The 27,899-nt window shown below is 38.0% G+C and overlaps 1 protein-coding gene across 1 annotated transcript in view; it reads left to right on the top strand.

The window, feature by feature from the left end:
- Nucleotides 1–16,460, top strand: part of Shprh (SNF2 histone linker PHD RING helicase) — a 68,155-nt gene extending 51,695 nt beyond the window's left edge. Inside the window, exons 26-30 of the mRNA XM_050161657.1 lie at nt 6,048–6,140; nt 6,766–6,852; nt 7,573–7,751; nt 13,430–13,510; nt 14,548–16,460. Of these exons, the coding sequence (XP_050017614.1) occupies nt 6,048–6,140; nt 6,766–6,852; nt 7,573–7,751; nt 13,430–13,510; nt 14,548–14,644 (537 nt within the window). The 3' untranslated portion in view covers nt 14,645–16,460. The remainder of the gene's footprint in view (nt 1–6,047; nt 6,141–6,765; nt 6,853–7,572; nt 7,752–13,429; nt 13,511–14,547) is intronic.
- The last annotated feature ends 11,439 nt before the right edge of the window (nt 16,461–27,899 follow it).

Here is a 27,899-nt window from a genome sequence, read left to right as displayed (position 1 = left end):
CCTGTGTTTGCTCCCCTTCTCCTAAAGATATTTGTTTTCTCTTCTTTTTCTTCTTTCAGCTACAGGTATGCCAACAGCAACAAATGGCATTGGTGGGGGGCTGAGAGGAGGCAACTCATTCTTACATAGGGAAAACATTAATCATAGCACCAGGAACCAGCATGAGGTAGAAATGCTGTCCTGCTTTGTTCAGGGAGGTTTAGGAAGAGGTTGGTGTAACTGCCAGTAAACTGCACAGCTGTGGCACTGAGTCACTGAATCCGTCAGACCCAAACACCTGTTTGTGTATGGCAGCTTTCCTACACCCAGGACAGTTACATTTGCTGCCCTGTGGAAAGGGATGTCAGTGTTGAAATACTACTGCATACTCTTGCTGCTGCTTGTCTTTCATGAGTATTGGTAAACACATGAGTTAAACTCTTATTTAGAAAATAAAAGTTAGAGACTTTAGTAAAGATAGTTTCATCCTACCATTGACACGAATATGCTTACATTTCTTTTTACATTAAACATAACTAAATGTTTTACATATTACATAAACCAATCTCATTCCTCTTCCATTTTCTCACTATTTCTTACCACATTTGTGCTTGCTTTTCTCCTTTTTCTGTCACAATTTGGGTCTGTCACTTTTGCCTTCTGTTACTTGTCACCTCTTTGTCCCATTTATACCCCACTGTCTGTCACTTGTTCTTTCAAGCATCTGCATAATGTGTTTTTAAGGCTGCCTTACTCTCTTACTTGGTTCATATGACTTCTAGACCTGGAGGGTCTTGTCTTTTGTGTTACTGTCAAGTTTTTGGTACTTAAACATTATAAATAAGTTAGTTTCTATAACCTTAATATCTAAGTATTCATGATATAACTTTATACATAGCAGACAGTATGACAACATACACAGTGCTTAATCATATAACTTGAGATCTTTTAAAAGATTCAGAGAATGCAAAAATAAATAGTCTTTGGCATTTTGTTTCTAATGATGTTTTCAGGAAATTAGAGATTTCACTGTATCCGGAATCCTGTGGGTTAACCATAGAAATAAGATATTGAAATTACCAGTATCCTTTTGATGCGCGCACTTAAATAAAACTGTAGCATCCATAGCAACAGTACGACAGTATTCCTGAGTGACCTTGGAACCTTCTGGGCATTTCACAAAGTAAACAAAATTCCCCTTGCAAGTTCTGACAACTGCAGGACATTTTGGATGTAGTGAAGTAGGCCTTCTGGCAGAACATATCCCCACGTGGCTTATTCCCCGTGTCCTATGTTTGGCTAGGTTTCATACAAAGCACTTCTGCTCGTGTAAACCCAGCCTCTATACTGAACAGGATTCTTAGTTCATAAGTTTCTGTTCAGTACAGAATGTTACACATACCTATAACCATAGCAAAACAACGCCCGCCCCAGCCACACACTTGAACTGTTACTTCATCATCTTAGATTTTGAGTATCTCATGATTACCCAGTGTGCTTTTAATAATAGACTTTTCAGGCCCTATCTCGATGAGATAGGATATGATATAGGATTTTTGGTTTTAACAAGTATACCTACTAACCCCTGAGATGTCTGAGGAACTTCAGAGAGAAAATACTGCATTTACATTCTAATTTCAAGACAGTCAATACAGTAATAAGATATATAGAATTCTAGTGGGTTTTTTTGCTGGTTTATTTTTGCTTTCCCGGTTATCAAACGTTTTCTAGTTCATACTTTCCAAAATGTAATTAAACATCTGTGTAGAAAAAAACTAATTATAAAATTCTGAGTGAGTTTAAAATAAGATCTACACATAATTATATATACATCTGAATATCCCTATATGAGCTACCAAATATGTTATACATCAGTGTTAACTGGTAAAATGAAAATGGCATTGGTGCTTTTGTTAGGATAAGCATAAATCAATATAATTCTAATTGTCAAGAGAGAAAAGAAAGTTTCTATTCAGTGGCTCATTTAACAGTTATAGTTCTGAATTGTTAGACATGGTAAAAAGTCAGCCATGTCATACATACAATATAGTGAACACACAGTAAAGACACTGAAGACATAGAGTTTAATTACCTTTATTTAATTATCTCTTTGAAAAACATAGTCCTTTTCGGACCATTAACTCCACTAGAATGAGTTGAGACATGATTCTCTTCTGTATCCCAATCATCTAGCATAATACTAGCATGCAATAGGCACTCAGTATATGTCTAAATGGATGGTTATCAAATATTCCTTTGACCCAAATATTATTTTTAACTTTTTTATTGATAGTAACTTGTATCTGAAATAATTCTGCAGATTGTTTTTAAAATACTGAAAAATACTTTGGAGGCCTAATGTTTATCTAAGATTCCTCACAACTAGAGAAAGTATCTCTTGTGCTTTGTAAAGTAACACAAGTGAATATGTAGGAGGAGGGCCTACTTGTTCATCCTGGCCGCCCAGCTAGCTTAGCCCTGAAATAACCACACAGAAATTGTATTAATTAAATCACTGTTTGGCCCATTAGCTCTAACTTCTTATTGGCTAACGCTTACATCTTAATTTAACCCATTTCTATTAATCTGTATATCACCACGAGGTCGTGGCCTACCAGCAAAGTCCCAGCACTTCTTTCTCCAGCAGCGGGTCCATGGCGTCTCCTGACTCTGCTTTCTTCCTCCCAGCATTCAGTTCTGTCTTCGCCTACCTAAGTTCTGCCCTATTAGGCCAAGGCAGTTTTTTTATTCATTAACCAATACAAGCAACACACGGAGGGGATTCCCACATTATGAGTGAAGAACCCAGCACTGGTTCCTTGTATGTGCTTGAGAAGTATTTCTGCCTCGTGAAGTCAGACAAGCTTCAAAACTGGACCGTGTCATGGATGGTGCAGCAGCATGGGGTTCTACCTTAGTGAACGGGTGTGAACAGAAACAACATGACAGGTCGGCACTAGGAAGGAGCTAGCCTTATTCCAAATGGAAGAGTACAGAATGGAAGTCAGAACACACACACACACATACATGCACACACACACACACATTTATACACACACACACACACACAGGCTAAGTACAAAGTGACATAATAGGCACTATGCTCCCTGTTTGTTTAGCATCGTAGATTGGTATGCCTTGCTTCCAACTATGACCCCCTACATTATTTACTTTTATTAGAATTCACTAAAAATACAAAGCAATGATATTTTTCTGTTAGAGTAATTTTATTTATTCAAATCAAGTCAAGTAGTCTATTGCTTCTGCAACAGAGAGATCTTGAATATCTCTTACTTCCTTGTCTCTCTTTTAATAAGTTATATTATTAAAATTATTTAAATATTAACAGCAGATAGAAACAGATGTAGATGGGCAAGGATATCAAAATATCTAAGCCAGATACTCCATGTTTGCTTTATTATTATATTTTTTAGCCCACTAAACATGGCAAGAGACACTGCTCTTTCTATCCTTTCAGCACAGTGAAAATGTTTAACTTAGAATTTAAATTCTCTGAGTTTTGCAGCAAGAACACATGGCTGCTCTGTTTTAATCTGATTAAAATAAGTTAGTTACGCCTATTAGAATAAGAATCCGCCTGGCATTTCTGATTTTTCTGTTATGCTATTGCATGACATTGAGGCCAGATTTCATAAGAAATTCCTATTGTTAGCCTTTGGTGCTGATATATTTCTGCTGTTATTTTTTTAAGTGCTGACTTCCTATCCAAAAATTGAGTTTGTTCTATATTATACTTAAGAGAAAGGTTTGAGTTAATTTCTTTATTAACTATTTTAATATTTGCCTGCTGATCTCTTGAGTAGAAATAATAGCGATGAACAGAGTGACAAAACTTTGTCTCTCGTCCCATTTCTTTGAAACATTATTCATTCACAGTAGTCAAGATGTAGAATCCATGACTGGATTAAGAAAATATGGTATCCAGTGCTAGGGACATAGCTAGCTCAGTGATCACAGTGTATATCACACATGAGGACCATGGCTTAGATCCCCAGAACACACATATATACCAGGTAGGCATGGCAGGTTGCCTCTAATTGTAGCCTTGCAAGGTGGAGAAGGGAATCCCCTGAGTAAGCTGGCTAGCAACACTAGGTTTATCAGTGAGCTCTGAGTTTGGCTGAGATATTTGCATACACACTTGCAGAGAGCATGTGTTACTACTTTTTCAATGCTCTTTTATTTCAGTAATCTGTTGTCTGGAGCATTTTCTTTTGACTTAATAAATTATGGCTTTTATCAAGATAAGTTCACAGAGGCAGTGAATTTTCAATATAACATCTTATAATCTGAGGAAAGGGCTAGCAGTGTGGCATATAAGTAGAGTGTGGTTAGCATGTACATGCCCTGGGTTTAGTCTCCAGCAGTACAGGGAAAGCAGCAGTTAACCTAGAGCCAAAGATTCCAGTCCTAGTTGTGTGACTCAGGTCCATTAGAGTATCATGATAATTTATAAGTGAGGCCTATCAGGATTTTTTTTGTGTGTGTGTTTTGTATTGTTTTTGAGAGTTACCAAAATTTGATACCAGGAGAATGTTTTGATGTGTCCTTACACAGAGTTAGTACCCCATTTGGATGCTGCTTATAAAAGATGTTTTCTTTTGAGCTTTTAGTTAAGAAACAGCTCAGTAGATTAAAGAGCTTTTGTTTATCCTGAACTTGAAATGTCTTTCTTATTGTGTCTTGACATGAATGTGCATGTGGAGGTTATGGGGACACTTGTGGGTTTGTTTCCACTTTCTTATACCATGGAAGTTCAAAGGATAGAACTGACGTCATCAGGTTTGGCAGTAAGTGCTTTATTCACTGAGCCATAGCAAGTGAAATGCTTTCAAAAGTAGCACATTGCAGGGAGGAGGAGAGCTTCTATCTAAAGGTCTTAATTGTCACTTTGTGTTCTTTCCCTGTTTTTATTTTTCTCTGTTACTTTAAATCAGTAGACTGAGAGGGATGGTTCCCTTATACTTTTTAGCCTCGTATGTATAATTGAGTCTATATATCTAAAAAATTAAATATAAGTTCCTTATTTTAGTGGGAAGATTTTAACACTTTTTTTTCATAATTTTGACATTAAATTAGGGTAACCTTCTTCCTTGTTTATTTGGTTACCTTTCTGAATTCTTCCAATTGCAAGAAAGTGAATTTAGAGCACTGAGGAAAATGCTAATGCTGCTGTGGAAACACTTGCTGTTTGGTTTGTCTGGCCCCTTCCCCACACCTTAGTTTAGGTCATTATAATGTTCATAGTTAACGTTTGAAACATCAGTTACTGATTGTTTATTTACAGGTGCAGCCACTCTTCACTTTCATATTCCTTTGATGGAATAGTTCTGAAAGAAGAAAAAAAGGAAGAAAACCACTCTTGTAGAGTCTTCCTGTGTTTTAGATGACATCGTTTGAGTGTCTGTCCTTGTCCATGGCCTTCTGGTTGCAAGGAAGTTTTGCTCATTGGTTGAGTACTTCATTTTGCAAAGCGCCTTGAGTTTTTATTTTTTATATTCTTGCATTTCTATATGAAATGAATGAGAGTAGTGAGGAAGGTTTTGAATACCTAGTCTATTTCTTTGCCATAACAAAATTTGGTAACTGAAAAATCTAAGTAAAAAGTGTTTGGTGTCATTACTTTATGACTTTTTAGTATGCCTTCCTGCTCAATTAACTAGGTATAAGTTCTTTAAGGAAATGCTTTTTTTTTTTTTTTTTTAACATTTGAAGGACAGAGAGGAGCATGTGAACAACATGGCACATTGTTCGGAGTCGGAGGGCATGTAAACAATGGCTTTCTCTACCATTTGGCTCTGGGAACCACATTCAGATCATCAGGCTTGCCTGCCCACTTTGCTGTCTCTTACACATCTTGAATATAAACCCATTCAGTTGTGTATAGACTAAAGAAAATTCTCAACAAACAACATAAAAAGACTAAAGCACGTAATATTTGTTGTCTCTGTTATATACAGTTTGAATGAAGTGTTTATACCGATTTTCTTTTTATTCTTAACTAGGTATTATTTGGTACTAATGTATTTTCCCCTTTGTGTTTAAAGGGTAGCCATTCTACCAAAGTGGAAGCTGTGGTCAGGACTCTGATGAAAATACAGCTTAGAGATCCAGGGGCCAAAGCACTCGTTTTCTCAACGGTATAATCAAGACTTCCTGTTTCAGTCCAGCTGGTTTTCTGCCTCTACTTAGTATTTATCTGAGAACTATTTTTAAATGCTTACTGAAATAGAGTTAAGATTCAGAATTACTGTTGGATTTTTTTTCTGTGTCCTTATGTTTACAGAAATGTGATGATACTTTATAAAGGTAGTTCCTGTAAGATTTTATATTGATTTAAATAAGAGATTTTAATTTGATATTTTAAAAATTGGAATCTATAACCTTGACTCATTCACAAATGAATTTGACTCTTTAAGAAAAAGTTAGTTAATGAACTATAAAGTATTATTTATAAATATAGAGTAAAAACCTTAGTTTTGCATTTAGAAAGAAACTATCTATTACATATGCCACTGTTTTGTGTTATATATCTTCACTGTTTTCAGTGTTGCTTGTATTTTACTCTACTACCTTTCCTCAGTATTTGATGAGAGGGAGTGCTGTTTCCAACAGCACTGGTGTTAGTAGGTGTTCCATCTGAGACTTTGGGCTTGTTTTGTTCATTTAATTGTTACTGTGATTTAGCTATTATTTCTTCCTTCTCAAATCCTCTTTGGCCAAAAGCAGTGTGTAAACACTATTTTTCTCACTTTTATGTTCTAGTGGCAAGATGTACTAGATATTATTTCAAAAGCGCTGACTGACAACAACATGGAATTTACTCAAATCAATCGCATTAAGACATTCCAGGTGTGTCAAGTTTTCCTTGTGGTTTTAACAGATCAGTTGCTAACTGAAACTGCTGCTCACTAGCTGACTTAATCTTCTGCCCTGAACCCTGAATGAGGGCTTGAGTTCTTGATTATCTACGAAATAAGTATTTTAAAGGAAAGTAGAAAAACTGTAGATTTTTTTTCTATTCAATGATACCTAAAAAGAGAATCTTTAAAAAAATTTTTTTTTTTTACTTGAGATCCTTTTCCTTAATGTAGAAAAATGGCCTTGCACTATCTCTCTGGGATTATAGTCTACATACACACATAACACATTCACACACACACACACACACATACACACACACACTCAGGAAAAAGTAATATGGTTAAGATTTCCTTTATGTCACATTCAGTACAGCCACACCCACATACTCTGAGACATACCACACATAAGAACTAAAATGTAGTCGATTCCTGTCTTACCTCATATTAACTCTTCCATATTTTTCCTTCCTCTCCCCCATACAATTCAGTTTTCATGTATCACATATCTGTGATATGGTTTTTACTATATGCTATAAAAGCAAAAGTGTTTGTATGATTCTCTTCTTTAAAATTAAGGAAAATAACATTCCAGTTTCTAACCTTGGTGGATTAGCATTTATTTTTCACTACCATATTAAGTTTGAGCTATAACAAGTTGCTCTTATTTCAGTTGATCCAACTAAAGTTAAAATGTACCTTTCTTTTTTAGGAGAACCTTTCAGCATTTAAACATGATCCTCAAATCAATATTTTGCTGCTGCCCCTGCACACAGGCTCTAATGGATTAACTATCATTGAAGCTACTCATGTCCTCTTGGTGGAGCCCATACTGAACCCTGCCCATGAGCTTCAGGCCATTGGGAGGGTGCACCGAATTGGACAGACAAAGTAAGAACTAAAATAGCATCAACCACTTTGCCTCGGGTTATAGAAACTAACTCAGCATTTAAATTCTTTATTTATGTTCATCGAGGCTTGTTTGTTTTTAACTACAGGTTCTATCTCCCTCACCTGAAATTTTTGGGACCAGAAATGTTTTAGATTAGGGTTTGTTTTGCCTTCAGATTCTAGAGTATGCACATGCCTTTAATGAAATATCATGAGGAAAGGTTCTGAGTCTAAACATGAAATTGATTATATTTCACCTTAAACATAGTCTAACCCCTCACATGAAGTCAGTTGTGGGAATTTCCACTTTGTCGCATGTCTGCATGGACTCCCTGGCACTTGTATGCACATGCACACACAGCGAATGAACCAATAATTCAGTGTAATAAAAGACAATTAGACTTAGTGCCATACCTAAACCAAAAGTAATAGTGATTATTATATGATAATGTACTTACTTTATTCAAATAACAGATTATGTGGGTATCTGTAATATAACTTCCTTATTAATGTTATTTCATGGACGCTAGAGACCTTGAATGTTTGAAGATATATACATACTAAGTACACACTAAGCACTCATTTAGTATTACTGAGCACCTAAAGTATGTCAAGCATTATGCTACATACTGAAGATTGTAATTACATAAAACAAAACCTATTCACATTTACAATGTACATAGAAAGCTACTGTGTAGCACAAGAAAAAGATGATTCAGAGTTATATGAGCAAAACAATGTGTTTTGTGCCCTGAAGGATAAAGACATTAGGCTGAAGGACTGATTAAGTTAGAGTTGTGTGTGTATAACAAAGGGGAGATAAACTGGCATTTCTGAGGATTGTGAGGGGTTTGGAACTGCTGTAGTAAATAAAGCATGAGAAAGGAGTAGTAAATGAACTGCATGTCAGAATCAGAACTACAGATTTACATAAGCTGCAACTTTGAAAGCTTAGACAGCTCTAGTTTTAAGTGGGAAAGAGATAGGTTCTGTGTTTAAATTACTTTTCTCATTGCTGTGTCAAACTCCAAAGAAAAGCAACTAAGAAAGGAAGGGTTTATTTGGGCTCACAGTTTTGTTAATAGAGTGGGAAATTCAGTGGCAGGAGCAGGGCATGGTTGGTCATATCGCAAGCACAGTTAGGGACACCGGCAGATAAATGCTGACTCCTCGCTTACTTTGTCCTCATTCAATCTTGATCCCAGCCCATAGGATGTTGCTGCTGCATTCAGGGTAGCTCTCCCTTCTTCACACAAGTCTTAAATGTTTTTGGAATTACCCATATAGATGAACTGAGAGTTGTATTTCTATAGTAACTCTAAATCTCATCAAATTGATGATCAAGATAAGCCTTTGTACTCTTTAAAAAAAACTTAACAAAATATGGCAAAAGTAGGACAACCATAATCTCAACACACAGTTGTTCTAAAGTACTTGCAAATGTCATTTAGAATGCAGTTAAATTTAGAATGCAGTAAGTGCAGGTGCCCACATGCCATGCTGTTCAAAGGACCACTTCCAGAAGTGAGTTCTTGCCTCCCATTTTGTTGGGGCCATCTTACTTCCTTTCTACTGGTTTGCATACTTTGTAGGCTAACCTTTTAACTTTTTTTTTTTACATACCAACCACAGTTTCTTCTCTCTCTTCTCTTCCTGCTTCCTCTTCCTACCTCCCTTCTACTTTCCCCCCCATCCACCTCTCCTCCATTTTCATTCAGATGTAGGACTCCCATGGGAGTCAACAAAGCATGGCATATCATGTTACAGCAGGACCAAGCTCCTGCCCCTTGCATCAAGGCTGGGCAAGGAAACCCAGCGGAATAGGATCCAAAAAGCCAGTTCATGCATCAGGGACAGGTCCAGGTCCCACTGTTAGGGTCTCCACAAATAGACCAAGCTACACAGCTGTCACCCAGACGCAGAGGGCCTAGGTCAGTCCCATGCTGGCTCCCTAGCTGTGAATCCAGAGCTAATATCTTAAGAAAGAATGATTAAATAGACAATAAAATCATTGTGACATCTGTAAGTCAGGAGTGTTCCTGGTTTTAAAAAAAAAAAAAATAGCAAAGAACTACAGTTGCTAGACTGAAAGAGGTAGGAAATTAAGTCAGGGATCATATTAGACACTAATTAGGAAGCTGTACGCAGAAATAGGACACAATCTAACTTCAGCTTTGAAGCAATCATTCTGAAATTTGTACTCAGTCTAGGGAATAAGGGGTGGTGTAGGAGGTCCTTCTGTATTTGTATTGCTTTTATTAGTTGAATAAAGAAAACTGCCTTGGCCTTTTGATAGGTCAACCCTTAGGTGGGCAGAGAAGACAGAACAGGATTCTGGGAAGAAGGGCAGTGTGGCAGACATCATAAAGCTCCTGCCCGAAACAGACATAGGTTAGAATCTTTCCCTGTAAACCATGACCTCGTGATTATATACAGATTGTTAGAGATCGGTTAATCAAGATGTGAGACTTAGCCAATAAGAGGCTGGAGTTAATGGGCCAGGCAGTAATTTAATTAATACAACTTCTGTGGGGTTATTTCGGGGGTTAAGCTAGGTGTGTGTCAGGACACAGCCGGCAGTGGCAGTTATACTACAAAGGGGAGCACAGGAGGCCATCCAGTCTTGATGACATTAGAAGGTAGTTTGACTGGTGGCAGTTTACCTGTTGAGTTGTGATCAGGTTCTAGATTGTTCTGGAGGTAGAACTGATAGTGACAGTTTCTGTGGACATAGTGGAGATTGGATTTGAGAGTAACACCATGGTCTTCGGCCAAGATGACTAGGAGGATAAACAGCCTTTAGCTGAGTATATTATTACTATTAGAATAGATTCAGTGTGTGTTGGAAGGAGGCCACTTGGCAGATTGTTCATTTCCCAGCTGCCCAGACCCCCAAAATAATCACATAGAAACTGTATTAATTAAATCACGGCTTGGGCCATTAGCTCTAGCTTCTTAGTGGCTAACTCTTACATATTAATTTAACCCATTTTTGTTAATCTGTGTATCGCCACGTGGCTGTGGCTTAACAGATCAGGTTCCTGGCATCTATCTCTGGTGGTGGCTCCATAGAGTGTCTCTGACTCTGCCTTCTTCCACCCAGCATTCAGTTTTGTTTTCTCCACCTAGCTAAGTTCTGCCCTGCTATAGGTCCAGAGCAGTTTCTTTATTCATTAATGGTGATTGCAGTATACACAGGGAAATCCCACATCAAGTGGAAAGAACAAAACTTGACTTTAGATATGTTTGAGATTTTATTAGCTATATAAAATATGTAAGTTCAGAACCTGGGAGGGAAGCCAGGGCTAAAAGCATACATTTTGAAATCGGTAGCATATGATGGTGTTTTTAAGCCATGAACATGAATGGGATTATTAAGGTAGAGAGAGAATAGTGATAGGCCACAAACTAAACTCTGGCGCACGTAAATTAAAAGACTAGGAAAAAGTAAGACACCTATATGGTTGACTGTCATTTGCTGCAAAATTTCAAGAAAGGAATCCTACTACTAGAGTTTCGACCGTTAGCTTTATTTAGTGGCATGATTAGAAGCAGTTTAAATGTAACATTGTAGGCAACTGCCTGTTAGGGTTTTTTTGTTCAACTCTAGTTCAACCATCACACACAGAAGGATTAGGTAGCTTGTGGGATGACAGAGCTACATAAAAGGTGGCAGGTGCAAGCCTGCTTGCTGCCTCCATGGTGTGTAGACAGAAGTTTCTGTCCCGCCTGGTCTCACAGCTGTTCAGTCCCAAATAAACACACAGAGGCATATATTAATTATAAACTGTTTGGCTTATTGCTCAGGCTTATTACTAGCTAGCCTTTTCAACTTAAATTAACGCATAATTCTTATCTATATTTAGCCACGTGGCCTGGTAACCTTTTCTCAATAAGGCATTCTCATCTTGTGCCTGGCTGACGACTACATCCCTGCCTTTCCTCTTCTCAGAATTCCCCTAGTCTGTTTGCACTGCCTGTACTTACTGCCTAGCTATTGACCAGTCAGAGTTTTATTAACCAATATGAATGACAAATCTTTACAGTGTACAAGATTAGTATCCTACAGCAATGGTCCGTGCTTTAACCAGGGCACCCTACTGTTACTGTGCAGCTCATAGGAGCAGAATCTTGTGAGATTTTGTTGCAGAGTAAAAGAAGAGAATAAAATTAAAAATTTTGTCCTTTTCAATTAAAAAATTCATTGGAGAATGATTCATTAGAAATAGGAAAAGAAGATGGATGAGAATGCTAGACATTTTCCATGATTGGGCAAGAAGATATAGGACCCAACATTGATTGGTTTCAGGCAAGAATGTGGCTCTGGTAATGGTCAGGAAGAATTTGTGCTGTACCCCTTTATTAAAGTGGAAGATGTGACCTTTTTTCACCCCATTTGTCCTAAATCTCACCTCTTTTCATATTCTCAAGAGCCTTCCTCTTGTGATACATCACATACACATGTCTGGATGGTACTCCTTTACAGTCCATCTCTACCTGCTTGACCTCCCATTCTCTCAGCCTTTCTCTTTTGGCAGTTGCTTACGGATAATACACTGAAATGAGGCTTGGCGTGAGTGTAACTGGTGGCCTACTTCTTGCCAGAGGTCCAGTGGTTTTTTTTTTTTTTTCTTTATCTATTCTCTCTGAGTTGTTAGTTCACCCAGTGCCATAGTCTTAAGTAGCATGTGTTGTAGGTGACCTTAACATGTATATCCCTCAGCCCAGAAATTCCCAGCTTTATAGATGTAGTCAATATCTGTACATGTATCTAGGAACTTTATGTCTCTCCCAGGAGGTGGACTCAAGTTTAACATAGGTGAAACAAACTGCATTCTTGCCACTGTCAGCCAGTCCAAGCTTTCGTCATATTTTAATGTGACTCTTATTATCTATACTTGCTCAGACAAGAAATCTAGGACTCTCCTGTATATCTCTTTTTAATGTCTTATATTCAGATTATTGCAGTCTTGACTATTATATCTCACAAATATTCCTCATCTTCTGACTACTTATCTCACTGACACAAAGCACAATCCACCTCCTCCTGCTGAGATGATCACAAATTTGACCTCTTCTCTGCCTTTACAGTAGCCAGAGACATTTACAAAGTACAATCTATTGTACATCAAATTATGCATAACCACTGGAGCATATTCTTTATAACCACAAAATCCAGTTTGTGGTTGGGTCCTGCAAAGCCACATTATATGATCTGAGCTCTGCTCACCTCTAACCTCGTGGTTACCTGTTTCATTTACAACACACTTTTGCCATGCTAGCCTGCTGTTGGCCCCTGAAGCATTGTTAGCTTTTTCCAAGGATGTGCTCATCCAATAATGTTTATTAAAATGCTTTGTCTTCTGTTTGCCTGCTCTCCCTGCTGTTTCTGTGCTTACTGCCTGATTCCCTTTCTTATTTCCACTCCTCATGGCATTATCTGTGCATGGAACTGATTTTCTCATGTGTTTATTACTATCTGTCTCTCTCATGAGACGTTAGTTTATGAAGATCACCTTGGCATCATTCACTACTGCCCTGTCCCTCAGCACATTTATTTGTACCTGCCACAAATGGGCACCCATGGACTAATGAATATAGCGTTTATGTGTAAAGTCAATTTCTACTCATTTGTCTTACGATGGTTTTTAAGCTTACAGTTATTATTTACCTTCCAGACCTACCATTGTACATAGATTCCTAATTAAAGCAACAATAGAAGAGCGAATGCAGACAATGCTGAAAACTGCAGAGAGGAGGTAGGTAACAGCTTACAAGTGAAGCCCCCTGTCATGTCACCTTTGCATGGATGATAGCAAATGATAAAACACTAATACTTTTTTGTTAAAGCAAAGAATAGCATTTTATCCAAAGCATTTCCCAGTTAATGCTTTTGCCATTTTGTGTTTGATTTAAGATATTTATTAGGCTGTAATATGCGAAACTAACCGACTTTAACACATTGGATTACTTTTTAAATGAAATTTATTGTTCTGTCTTACCTAAACTTTTGTCTGGTATGTGTGAAACAAATGTGCACTGCTGCATTATAGTTTATACGTGCCCATCACAGATCGAGAGGAATGTCTGAATTGGCAGCCTTGGCTGGTAAATTGTGTCAGAGTCACAGACATCAGAGTAGCAGACTCGTCAAAACAGTCTGAACTTTGAAACATGACCTCGCAGTCTTTAAACTTCCTAATGTTTGCACAAATTAGTAATTTCCATTTAAAGTTATCTTAAAATAAACTGGTACCTGTGTACCTCCCTATATGATGAGATGGGTCGGAAGTTGCCCATGGTAGAGATGATTACTTTTTAAAAGGGACTGCATCTCCAGGGATACTTTGAGAAACAAAAACACTTTCAAACCAGAAATCCCTGTACTCTGGTGATGTACAAGGAAAGACGCCCCCCACCCCGCGAGCTTTACATCCTTTTGTTCTTGTTGTCACATGCTGCAGACTTCAATGATTTGTATTTCAGTTACTTTAAATAATAAAAGAGCTACTGTACTTATCTGTAAGTGGAAAAAGTAATGGTGAATTTAGAACTTCCTTGGCAACAGTTGTCAGATGTTCATAGAAAACATTGTTTTACAAATCCTCAGAATTATTTCAGCATTTTCACTGATTTTCACGAGATGTAACACTTACATCATTATATACTTCAGAGAAGTTTCCTATGGCTCAGTTACGACAACATAGGAGCAGGTTTGTGTTCTCCATTTACTGTCATGCATGCAGTCACTGACTCCTGGCCTTCCTTTTTCATTGTGTTTTTTGAACTCTTGCAGTCATACAAGCTCATCCGGGAAGCACTCTGAAGCCTCTGTGTTGACTGTGGCTGATCTGGCAGACCTCTTTACCAAAGAAACAGAGGAGCTTGAATGAAGTGCTATTAAATCATTTCATAAACTTTAATACAGGATTTAACTTTCATAGTTGTAAAGCAAAGTTGTTATTTAAAAACAAAAGATCAGTAATTTACTGATATAGTATTAGTAAATACTATTTCAAACTGGATGAATTCTTTTTGTTATAAACTAACATAGTAATGATTGGCTATTGGTTCCTTTTCAGTATACTAATTTCAAAACATGTACAATGAATTTTAATTTTACATTTCTACTGAAATACTTTTTGTTCCAGTGAATATCTATAACTGATAAGGCAGGGAATTAAGAAAGGTATTGAAGACTTTTCTTTTAATGCATAGATATTTGTATTAATGAGTCGGAATACATAAAAGAGAAAGTAAACTAGTCTAGTTTTGTATGACCTGATATAGCCAATCAGTGTAGATCACATTTGTGAAAGGGCCTTCAGCATCTTTAGCGTATGATTCACCATTATCTTCTCAGTAATGTTTTAAGAAAATGCTGAACTGTAATAACTAGTTATTTGCATGAGTTTAAATGTAACACTGTCATTGTAACTTGAAAGTAAGTAGTGCAACTCCTAATGCTAAGTCGTTAGGCAATTACTTTGCTTTTCATGTTTTGCTACTAAAAGTTAAAATACGGAAAATTTCCTTTTTTCTATTATGTATTAAAGTAGTATCATTGTTAGTGTGGATTTATGTATATTAATATTTACCTGACAATGATGTTTAATTCTCTTAGTAAGTTTTTTTTAATGTGTTTTAAGATGGATGTATCTGTAACTGAGTTTTATGGTTTTATGGCTTGTGATGTTACTATAGCATAGAAATGTGGCTTTTTAAAAAAAGAAATCATCATTGTATTGATGTCTTAGACAATATTCCTTTCCTGTGTTCTTCTAACTAGTCATTTTAGCCGCAATAGAGTTTATTCATTTCAATTACTCCGCCCTTAGGAACTACTAGTGTTACTGCAGGAGAGTGCTGTGTTCACACATGCATATAACTGTAAGTGATGAAACTGTCTCTTCTTCTGTGAAGAATTAATAGATGGCCTTGGCATCACAGAATCAGAAGTAGCTTGTTGTAACCTAGCCCTGTGATGGAATATGAGTGTTCTTATTTCCTGTCTTTAAGCCTTTGGAGTTTTAAGTGACCCTCAGGATTCATTAGCTCCTAACTGCCCAGAAAACTGTACTGGACTGGGTCTCCTTCATCAGTGAGCTCTGGTGCTTAGCTAAGGTGCATTTCCCACTCCAGGTTTACAGGTGACAGTTCAACTGAAGAAGACACATTGTGGGTGCTTATTCTTTAGTTGAAGGGAGATATGCATTGATTCTTTTATATGAAATTAAACTATTTTTACAGCTCTTTTACATATCATAAAGAGCTTTATGTATATTCACGTGGTTAACATTCCTAATAGTCCTGTGAAGTAGATATGATTAATATCATTTCTGTTTTGAAAGTAAAGAACTAATGCTCAACAATACTAAGAAACTTGCCTATGACATGTAGCAATTATACAATGGAGCCCAGGCCCCCAGGCTTCACATCCACTGTTCTTCCACCACATCATATGCCATGCTGAGATTCAGAAGCCTTGTGGCTATAATTTAATAATGAGATTGTTTAAGTAATTATTTTTGTTTTCTAGTATTACTTCATGTGCTATGTTCTAGGGAAAACAATTTGTTGTTCTTCAATTTAAAAAATGATATATTGATATCTATACTTACCAGTATTAGAGGAAAGCTACTCTTATTTATTTCAGTAAGATACCTCAATTAAATAAATATTTTAGTGGAAAATGAAATTGTGGATTGTTTAATTCCTATAGATCATATGAACTTTGGTTTTTATTGACTTAACAAAAATTATCAAATTGCCTATCAGCCAATTCCCCCTAAGAATGAAAATGTCAATGTTCTGTCCCTGTGTACTTCAAGTGCTCTACATGTGAATTTAATGCATTCTGAAGCTGGATAAATTGACATTCACAAGCACAATAGGACATGCAGTAACACTGTTCCTTTATAGAATTAATATTGTGGTGCTGAAAGGTCTTTGCCTTCATCAAGTGGACCAAAGTCATCCTTGATCTCTGCCTACTATCACCTGAAAGCCTCTTAGTCATTTGTTTTAGTTCTACTGCAGTCTAATATACTCACTTTATAAATCTTTCCCATCTTCCTGCAGAAACTAAGCTCTGAAAGCTAGAATCTTGTCCTCTGCTGTAGTGCATCACATGGTACACAGTAGAGGCTCAACAGATAGATGTTGGACAGTGTTATGGTTGGAATAAGGATTGCTAATGTTCCAAAGACTTTCAATAGATACTTATTGCTAAAATATCCTTTATATTAAAGCCTCTTAAAATATCTCTTTTTTCTATAAAGTAGAATATGAGATACATTTATGCACAAGTTGTTTCTAATCAGTATATTATATAATGAAGACTTCAGCTTCTATGACTTATAATACAGCTTATCATTTCTACCTCTGATTTCTCCTGTCCCAAACTTAGGCCTTAATTTCTAATTCTTTTGAATATATCCAGCAACACCTAAGTTTGGATTAAGCTCCGACTTTGTTAGCAATCTGGGTCTTGTTGAACAAGTTACTTAGTCTCTGGACCTCCTCATATCCAAAATAAGAGTTGGGTTATAACAAACTATTAGCATACTTCAGTCATTTGTGGGAAAGAGTTCAAACTAGACTAGAATTCTATGATTAACCAAAGCCTTTTTTATACTCTGCACAGACCAGAAAAAAAAAACTGAGGAATCTGGGAAAGAAGGAAATTTTGAATTTAAATAACAATTTTACTTTTTTCTTTTCTTTCTTTCTTCCTTTCTTTGGTTTTTTGAGACAGGGTTTCTCTATAGCTTTGGAGCCTGTCCTGGAACTAGATCTTGTAGAGCAGGTTGGCTTGGAACTCACAGAGATCAACCTGCCTCTGCCTCCCAAGTGCTGGGATTAAAGGTGTGCGCCACCACCGCCCGACTTAAATAACAATTTTTCAATACACACTTATGGATACAATTAAGAAAATTTTTGTAAGGATAAGAAGTAATGAGGTTTATTAAAAGCCTGAATCTTGAAAGAAAGGGAAGGTCAGAAGGCACTTTCATTTCTTCCCCAACATTAGACATAATCAGTAGCTAGCTACTCCCATCTGCTTTTCCATGTATTTTGGAGGGTTTTGTTCTTATTGCTGTTGTTTGTTTACTTTTGACATTTTATGATGCTGCACATTAAAACTGCATGTACAGCTTTTCCCAGATCATTATTTTTATTGCCCCACGCAGAAAGCACTAAGTTTTGAGATTGAAAATAATTCCATATAGTTTAGTAAATATTTATTATAGGTCTTAAATGTTCCCTAATTTAATTCTGGCTTTTTAGGTCTTGGGTTTCTGATTATGTAACTAATAGCATGCCATTGTGTAGAGGGTAAAAAACAATGCTTGTGCACACAGGTAAGTACTGGAGAAGGGATCCAGTAATCACAGGCATCCTTCAAAGCAAAGAGGTTTTAAACCTGTAGTCCTCCTGGAATGCTGGGAGTCGATGTATTACAACCTGATGATACTTTGCTGTCTGATGGGCTAGGCTCTGCCCATGTCTTCCAGAATTTATCCCAGAACTTTTTCCCCTAAAACCTTGATCATTACTTCTAGGCCATAAAACTCATTCTTGTGAGAGATGCCATTTGTACTTTACAAGAGCCTCCTATGTGACTTCTGTGTAATCTTAGGGCCAGGCCAAACCCTGATTCCCACAGGTGTTAAGTAAATCTCCCTAGACTCTTATCTTGAGCATTGTTTCTCAGTCAACAAAAACCCATCTTATGGATGAAACCATATTTACTTTGTGAAGAGCTTCAATATAAACATGTCTTGAGCTTTGTTGTACTTGTGGGAATGAGTTAATTGTTATTTGAAAACCTTTTCTCCAAAATGGTGCTGTTCTTAAATATGGCAAAAATATAGAAGCTGATATCGGACTGTAGAAGTCTTAGCCCAACACTAGTACCTAAAAGTCTGGCTGAACTGAGTTTCATTCTCGTCTTCCTAGATTCCCTGCTGCCTTTAAAGCCTGCAACTACCCTCCACCTCATTCAACTAACATTTCTCTGTATTCACTTGTTCCCATTAGTAAAGTTCTATAGTGCATTATTCTTGACTCCAGGAACTTTTTTTCTAACTGCTCCTATCAGATAATCTTCTTATTTCAACCCTTTTATTTAAACTTCTTCTCTCAAACAACTTATCACTTATAGATTCTGACTCTTAAAAAGAAGGCAAGAAATTAACCAAGATGAAAGGAATTACAAACATTATTACCATTGTCTTTCGGGTACTCACACTTGCATCAGACTTCCAAGGGTTTGATGTCTAGCTGACTCATCCTCTGAATTAATCAAATGTCCTGTGTCAAAGATTCTCAAATATAACTCTGTAGCCTGAAACAGAACTGCCTGAAGACTTCGTTAAAATTCAGATTGTTGCACTAGCCCCTAGAACTTCTAGTATAAAGAAATGTGTAGGAGTCAATCATTTCTAATAGGCGTACAGGTGTTACTGATGCTGCTGGTTCAGAGAAGAACATTATGTACATGCATGTATGTGTGTCTGTGTCTGTGTGTGTACATGCAAGTGGAGGCCAGAGTTTGAGGTCAAAATTTGATGCCTTCCTCTATCACTCTCAACCTTAGCGTTGAGCCTAAGCTCACCAGTTCAATAACCACAAGGATCCTTCTGTCTCTAGCTCCCCAGAACTCAGTCTCTGATATGTACTTTCATGCCTGGCTATTTATTGAGTGCTGGGGATCTGACCTCAGGTCCTCATGGATGTGTGGCAAGAAGCAGTTACACTAAATGAAGCATCCCAGCCCTCAGAGGACACACTAAGAATTTCTGTTCTATAAATAAAAGCTCTACATGGTTTGTTTACTCTTAGTTGTAAATGCCCGAGGTAGGCCAGAAATGTGATATGTCAACATTGTAGTACTCAGTGAGGTTATATGATGTAATAAACAAGAAAGTTTCATTTGTTTGCCAAGCACTTTAAAAGATCAATACATTCATCTTTCATTGCCATCAAAATAAATACAACTTCAAAGTGTTCAAGTACTCAGCTTTAAACTGGGCATAATAGAGGAGTGTAAGATCAACAACAAAGGCAAATACACTTTTAAGGCAAGCACAGTTTTCCTGAGAAATCTGGGTTAGTCCACTTACAGAGCATAATTCAAATTCTCTCACAGTCCAGTGTTTTAAAGATAGTTAAAAGAAGCAATTGAGGTATAACCTCACATGTGCAAACCCTGAACCAACAGGATGGCTATGCTTATGGAAAAAGGTCAGGGCATAGACAGGCACAGAGGTAAGACCATGGGAAGGCCCACGGAGGATAGCCATCTACAGACTAGAGAGACCATAAGCAAAATCAATGTTGCTAATATTGATCTAGAGCCACTAGCCTCTGATATGTAAGTCAATTCTGTGGTTTAACCACACAGCTTGCAATACCCCCATAATGGCAGCACAAGCAATGTTACATATTTGGCAAAGTTATCCTCTTTATTATAGAAGGACCTATATTTGATTGTTATGTCTGCCGAAACAATGACCATGGAAGGTGTTGGCTTCAAATAATAGTTGTTGACAATATCATGTTATCAAAGCCAAAATTCTAATGTTTCACTTGACTCAAATCAAGGTGCTAAGAGGTCTCCAAATCTCCCATAAGCTCTTTAGGAGACTCTTCCTCTGTCCTGCCTCCTCCCCCCAGCATCTGGTGCTACTGAAATTCTTAGTTGTGGGCCCATCACACCAACCAGTGTTTTCACAGTGCCTTTTCCCGTTTATGTCTGATCACCTTTCATTGTCCTGTGACAATGACATTTGTGAGTGCATTCAGATCAGGGCCTGCCAGATTCATCCCAAGATAGCTTTTCATCTCAAATTCTTGACTTAATCTCTTTTATATGATTCTCTTTATATATTACAATTATAGGTTCCAAGACTAGAACCTTGTGATAGCTTATATCTGCCATGTGTTAAAGGCTAAATTTTGAGCTTGGCTCATTTAGAAGGTAAGAAAACCTTTGATCCAGTAGGGAGTCTTGGATCACTAAGCTCTTACACTTGAAGGAGCTTGTAGAATACAGTTCCACCTCTTCCTGTACATTGCTTGACACCATGAGGTGAACATTTTGCTATACCATGATCCTACCAGAAATAACAGGCCAACCATGGTCTGAAGGCTCCAAATCTTTGAACTAAATAAACCTTTTCTCCTTAATAGGTTGGTGTATCTCAAATGTTTGTTAGAATTATGGAAATCTGATTGTACTACTTTTTTACCACTATGACAAAAAATAAAAATAAAAAGCAATTTAAGAGAAGGCAAGTTTAATATGTCACTCTGTCCAGAGGAAACATTCCACTGTGACCGAGAAGCCATGGCTGCTGGAGGGCTCATAGCAGCAGCTTTGATATGGTACCAAATAAGAATAGAGAACCAGGCCCAAAGCAGAGCCAGTTTGAAACCCTCAAAGGCCCTTCCCCAGTAACATACCTCAAGGCTATCCATGCCTTCAACCACCAGAATTGTACCCCCACCCTCAGATCTGGAGACAAGTATTCAAACACTTGGGCCTGAGGGAGTACATTTTATATCCAAGTTATAACACAGACCTGCTATCCTTAGGGTTATACATCCCACTACACTTTGATGGGTGAAAGAGTTCTGATATGGTTGCTGAAACACCTTGATTTAGTAATGTTTCATGTTTAGTGTACCTGTTCATTTTAACAAGGAAAGCAAAGAGGAAAAAGGAAAGCTAAGCATGCAGAGTGAAAGCCACCCCAGAGTATTGTGTGATGGCCTCAATTTGGAATTTTAGCCTCCTGTTTTTTAAGTTGGGTTTTATATTTGGGAACTGAAAGAAGTGTTTTGACCATAAAAAGCAGAATACAGGCTTAGCTAAGCAAAGTAAGTAATTACATTCTCTGTACGATTTTACACCCTAGAAATGCTACTTTCTATCTGCCTCTGTCTTACCTTAGCCAGCACAAAGGCTAAGCACAAGGGGCAAGTTGATTGTGTGTTAGACAAGCTAATGTTTGTGTGGAGAAAGCACCTTTGACCTCTAAATCCCTGGTGGCACAGGGCCTTGAAAGATAGAAGCAACTTCTAACCTTTCTCTTCTACAAGAGGCCTCCTCCCTGGAATCAAAAACCAGGGCCCAGTGTTCATGTCCCCATTTGCCCAGCATGTGACTTCTGCACCTTTGGCTCTTCAGATGCTACCTAAAATGAACCCTGTAGTCATTTTGAAGGGAGATCAGAGTTTGTGGTTCCTTTGTTATCAGGTATGTTTGAGAGTAGTTAGAATAACTTCAAGTAGTCTAGTATTTTATAATAAAAGCATCATGATACACAGTTCTCTCCGTGTATTAAGAATACAAAAGTAAGATGCTCCTTAAGTATCACCCTATTGACTATAACTCATGTAATCTTTAAAGTATGAGGAGGGAATAAGATGAGGGAATTATTGTTATCCCCATGTCTGATTGAAGAAGTTGAGTGTTAAGAAAGAATATTTAGAAAAAGTATAAAAATATGACACTTAGGGCTGGAGAGATGGCTCAGTGGTTAAGAGCATTGCCTGCTCTTCCAAAGGTCCTGAGTTCAATTCCCAGCAACCACATGGGGGCTCACAACCATCTGTAATGAGGTCTGGCGCCCTCTTCTGGCCTGCAGGCATACACACAGACAGAATATTGTATACATAATAAATAAATTTAAAAAAAAAATATGACACTTAAAATGAACACGACAGATTTTGTTTCCAGGGAAACAGATATCAAAGAAGAAGTAAAGATGCTTAAATATATATGGTGTAAAGGCATGTTGACGTTAATAAGTGGAAGTAGTTCTCCTAAGCTTGGGAGAAGTCAAAGAGCCCACAACAGAAAAGACAGACTCAATCCTGATCTGGTAGGTACACGTCAGTGCTGTAACACAGCTGTCAGGCAATCAGATAACCCAGGGAAGGATGTGTAAACAACAAAATCTGGGACCCAATTCAGAGTTTGTCCAATTTTATCACCTTTGATGACAACACAACCTCTGAGTAAAGTCTTATCTCCTTTTTTATATCAGCTAGAGTTACAAAAGAAGCACATCATAAACAGAAAACAGAAGTGTCTAGCTACCCACAGAACGTTTCTGTTTTGCCTTGTCTTTAAATGCTCACTGAGGGTGACCGGAAATGGTTAAGCTGAGCCCACTTAGTGTCACTCTAAAAGTCACTCTTGAAGTCACTCCTCAGACTTACCTATTCTTGCTGAAGCCCAAATCCTATGACCAAGCCTCAGGCCTGTTCAGATGTACCTGGCTTTTCCGTGCTTTTGGAATGGCAGTTTGGATTAGGATAAACCTCTGATTTTACAGGGATCACATTAGCACTTAGCTAATCACAGTGGCACCTAGCTCAGGCTGTCACAGCATGTTACCACAGACTGGAGGCTTTATTTATTGGAATTTATTTGCCATAGTTCAGAGACTGGAAGTTTAAGATCAGGGTCCAACAGAGTTGAGTTCTGGAGAATACCACTACTGTTTGACCTTGTCACATGTCCCCGCCACAGGAAGGAGAAAATGAAAGCTCTTAGCATCTCCTCTGAGGCTCTGAACCTGTCATGAAAGCTCTACCTTCACCACCTGTTCAAGTCCAGTTTCTTTCCCAAAGAACCCCATCCTCAACAACCATCACACTGTGAGTGAAAAGCTCCAGTGTATGAATTATAAGGGGACATAATTCATCCATAGCACCGCCAATATATGAACTCAATCAAGAGATTACATGAGGAGTCTGAGATGGCCACAGCTTTGGGGAAGAACATAATCTGGCCAGATAAATTTATGTTGCTGTTGGGTGGTAGTGGCCGACACCTTTAATCCCAGCACTCAGGAGGCCAGCTGATCTCTGTGAGTTCAAGGCCAACCTGGTTGACTGAGTGAGTTCCAGGATGGGCTTCAAAGCTACAGAGAAACCCTGTGTCAAAGAACAAAAGAAAAAATTAATAACAGTTTATAAACTTGTGGCAATTCATGGTCTTGAATATTCTGCACTAGAAATAAAGGTACTAGTCTCACATGGCCCATATTTCAAGTTTTAATTGATGGGTCAGATTTACTGGATGAATAAAGGACATTAATAGTATTGTAATATTAACAAATTTCTTTATGGTTAATGACCTACAAATGTAACAGCTAAAAAGAAATAATTGTTTCAGTGTAGGCTATACCAAAATCTAGGGCATCATCCAGTCTTGAGCCTCTTGGGCTTTTTACTTGGAAAGAACAGTGTGTGTGTGTGTGTGTGTGTGTGTGTGTGTGTGTGTGTGTGTGTGTGTGTGTTGGGGGGGTGCGGTTAAATCTTGACATTATTCTCAAAAGATTTTCAAATCCTGCTGATGAGTTTATCTTATTCTTACACTGAGTGACTTGCAAAACCACCATCTTCTTTACACTGGTCACCAAGAAGTAAAGTACACTCTTTATTCAGAATCTTTTTTCAGTGTGCTTGGCCCAAATTATAAATGGGACTTAGAAGATAACAACACATGATAACCCGAAAGGACTTATCTAGAGTTGTAGCACACAGGAGGAGGAAAAGAGATTGTGCTGGAGTACAAAATTCTCTGACAAAAGCAACCCACTGGAGAAAGGACATGATTTAGCTCTCTCTCTCAGTTGACGATGCATCCCACCATGGCAGAATCAAGGCAACGGAGCTTGAAGCTGGTTGCACTCACTCAGTTAAAAGGCAGAGAGCAGATGTGTGCAAGCTGCTCAGTTCCCTTTCTGCATTTATACTATTCACGTCACCTGCCTGGGAAAATGACCCACTTGCACTTAAGATGGATCCTCCCACAGTGAGTAACAAGATAATTCCCCACAGGCCTGCCCAGAAGCCCATCTCCCTGGTGACTGCAGATCCTGTCAAGTTGACAGTTTAACTTTTTATTAGTCTTCTGCAGACAATGTCACTTCACATAAAGGTTTTAGAGAAGGAAGTACCTCATATATTCGTAGTGGTTAGATGGTTGAAACAAAATAAATAACACTACTATGTAACTGGCAAAATATCTTCAAATAAGCATACCTAATTTTTGTTGGTATTGTTTATTTTTGGTTTTGATTTTTTTGAGACAGGGTAACCTCTATGTAACCTTGGCTATCCTGGAACTCCCTCTGTAGACCAGGCTGGTTTCAAACTCACAGAGATCTGCCTGCCTCTGCCTCCCAAATGCTGGGATTAAAGGTGTATACCACCACCTGGAAGGCATACATTTTTAATGTGTGTGCGTGCGTGCCGGTGTGTTATATACCCATTAAACTATCACCACATAACATTATTCAATTATTTTATCCAAAGTTTCCTGTCTCTTTTAGTGTTTTTATTTCTTATTTTTATTATTCATTAAGAATTTCATACAGTATGGTTCTTTATATTTTTAGTCAAAACCAAGCAGTGGTGGGAGGCAGAGGCAGGCAGATCTCTGTGAGTTTAAGGCCAGACTGGTCTGCAAGAACTAGTTACAGGATAGGCCCCAGAGCTACAGAGAAACCTTCTCTTGAAAAACTAAATATATATTTCTTTGAAATTATAATTACATCATTTTCCCCCTTTCCTTTCTTCCTTCCAAATTCTCCCATGTATCTTCCTCCATTCTTATTCAATCTCATGGCCTCTATTTCTTTAATTGCATATACATACATACATACATACACACACATATACACATATATGCATTCCTAAATCTATAAATGCAACCTGCTCAGTCTGAATCTGTTTTTGGTATCTGTGTTTGTGCAGGGCTGATTGTTTAATACTGGATAGCCACTTGGTGTTTTCTTCCCCAGGGAAGACTTCCTCCCGCTCTCAGCATTCCTAGTTGCCTGCAGTTGTCTATAGCTGAGGTCTTGTGAGCTTCCTTCTTCCATGTTAGCAGGTCTATTGATACCATCCTTATTCAAGGACAATGTGTTTTGATCATCCTCACTTTCCCTTACCCAACTGTTCCCACACTCTACCTTACCCGCCCAGCATTATGCCTTCTTATTTTAAGCTAATCAAGTCCAGTTTGTGTTTGCCATATATTTTTGTGCACTGCACTTGGTCAACCTACCAGGGGCTATGTTCTTAAAGGAAAAGTGACTCTCCCTCCCCAAGAAGCTCTCATTGGCCAATAGCCACTCAGTTAGGAATGGGACTTTATGCCCACCACCCGTTTACTTGATAAAAATTGTTTTTCTAGCCTGAGTTTGCATGGGTCTTTTGCATGCTGTCACAACTGTTGTGTGCAACTGCCTTGCTGTGTCCAGAAAACACTGTCTCCTTATAATTGCCCACCATCTCTGTCCTTATAATCGCCTACTGTCTCTGTTTTTATAGTCACCATGGTCTCTCTCCTTGTAGTTGTCCACCACTGTCCTTACAGTTACCCATGATCTCTGTCCTTATAGTCACCCACTGTCTCTGTCCTTACAGTTGCCCACTGTCTCCTTGTAGTAGCCTACCATCTCTGGTTTTATAGTTGCCCACCATCTCTGAAGTTGCTCCCATCTGAAGCCTAGGCATGGCCTCCTAATGGTCCTCTCTTCCTAATGCAGACTTGCTCTCTGGTCAGTCTTTTTGTGCCAGATCCTTCTTCTGATTAGGCCAATGTTTCTATACTTAGAGCCCTCTGAGGTTCTTCCTACCTATTCCTCCTCCCTTTTCTAGTCTCCTTTCTCAGGGGCAGACCTGAATCATAGTCTGAGCCTTTCTCCTTATTCTCATTCTTTCCATTACTTTTTTTTTGTTCTATTCTGTTTTTCTGTTTTTTCACTGACATTAGTCCCCATTTACTTACTATGTTTTGGTGCCTTTTCCTTGGATTACCTGAACTGAGGAAATTATAAACAAATTTAGAAACAGGAACCAGGCCCATGTAAGCATAGGACTTATCTCCACCCTGTCTCCATTCACCATTACACAGACATAGTACACTAAATATAAAGGTATTTTCTCTACTATTATTTCCATTTATTTTTACTAAAAATATTTGTTTTACACGTAATTATTTTCTGGAAACAGAGGTAAATTCAGTTACTGCCAACTATTCTCCCTGGCCTCACTAACACCAAAAAGATACATGTTGGGTCATGCCACATTACGATAACGAGCAAAATAGGACTGGCTAGTTCTGTGCTAATGAAGACAACCAGAGCTTTTGTTTTGCAAAAATGGGAAGAATAAAGAGAAACCCACATATGTATGCAAAATATTTGTGATTCTGTCTTGTAACATGCACTTTCACTTAACCAAATACAGATTTGGATGAGGAAAACTATTCTGGAATTGGCCTTGTAGAAGAAGGCTGTCTGAATTATTTATGGTTAGGTTCAACTTAAGAATAAATTCAAATTCATCTTCCAATACAGTTTTCTCTAAAATTCTTTTGCTAGTTATAGACACAACCCAAGCATTCTGGTATTTAAAGTTTGACTTCAGTTAGATCTAATAAACCCATGGAAGCTTGGATTTTACTTGGTATTAAACTATAACACTCTGAAGGTATTATAAACTGTATAATGCTAAATGATATTCTTTTCATTTGTTAAAATAAGTGAGACTTCATTAGGACTGGATAAAGTTTCCAGTACCAAGAATTGTTTCCCTCTTGTTAAACGGGTCTTAAATCCAATTAGAGAGCTGCTGGTTACCAACAAGGAATGCATGCCTTACTGCTCCATTAGGGTTAATTGCCATGCTGGTGGTCATTGATTGGTTCCTTGGCATCACAGCTGGGTAGTACTGTCGATGTCTCCCTCCTGTGGAAGTCTGCATAGTGCCTTCTGGTACCATGAAAACAACTCTTTGGGGGATAGACACTTAGGTACAGCTCAGGGACTCTGTGTCCTCTCTCTGAAGTGTATGGTGTCTTCAGCTATAGGGACTACCTTCCACCTCTGGGCAGCAGGAACCAAGGGCAACAGCAATAGGCTGAATGTCTGGGGAGTCCCTTCTACGGCTCTCACCAACAACTCAAAAGATGGCTTCCTGTATCTAGTATTAAAAAGTTAACAATACACACACACACACACACACATACACACAAATTAAAGTTAAGAAACTTTTCCAAATTAAAAAAAAAGACCATGCAGTAGAGGCACATGCTATTAATCCCAGCACTTGGAA

The sequence above is a fragment of the Alexandromys fortis genome, unplaced genomic scaffold (genome assembly GCF_014885135.2).
Source record: "Alexandromys fortis isolate MF-2015 unplaced genomic scaffold, M_Fortis_MF-2015_v1.1 scaffold_134, whole genome shotgun sequence".
Lineage (NCBI taxonomy): Eukaryota > Metazoa > Chordata > Mammalia > Rodentia > Cricetidae > Alexandromys > Alexandromys fortis.
The sequence above is the reverse complement of the archived record's forward strand: the minus strand, read 5'-3'. Positions and strand labels throughout refer to the sequence as shown.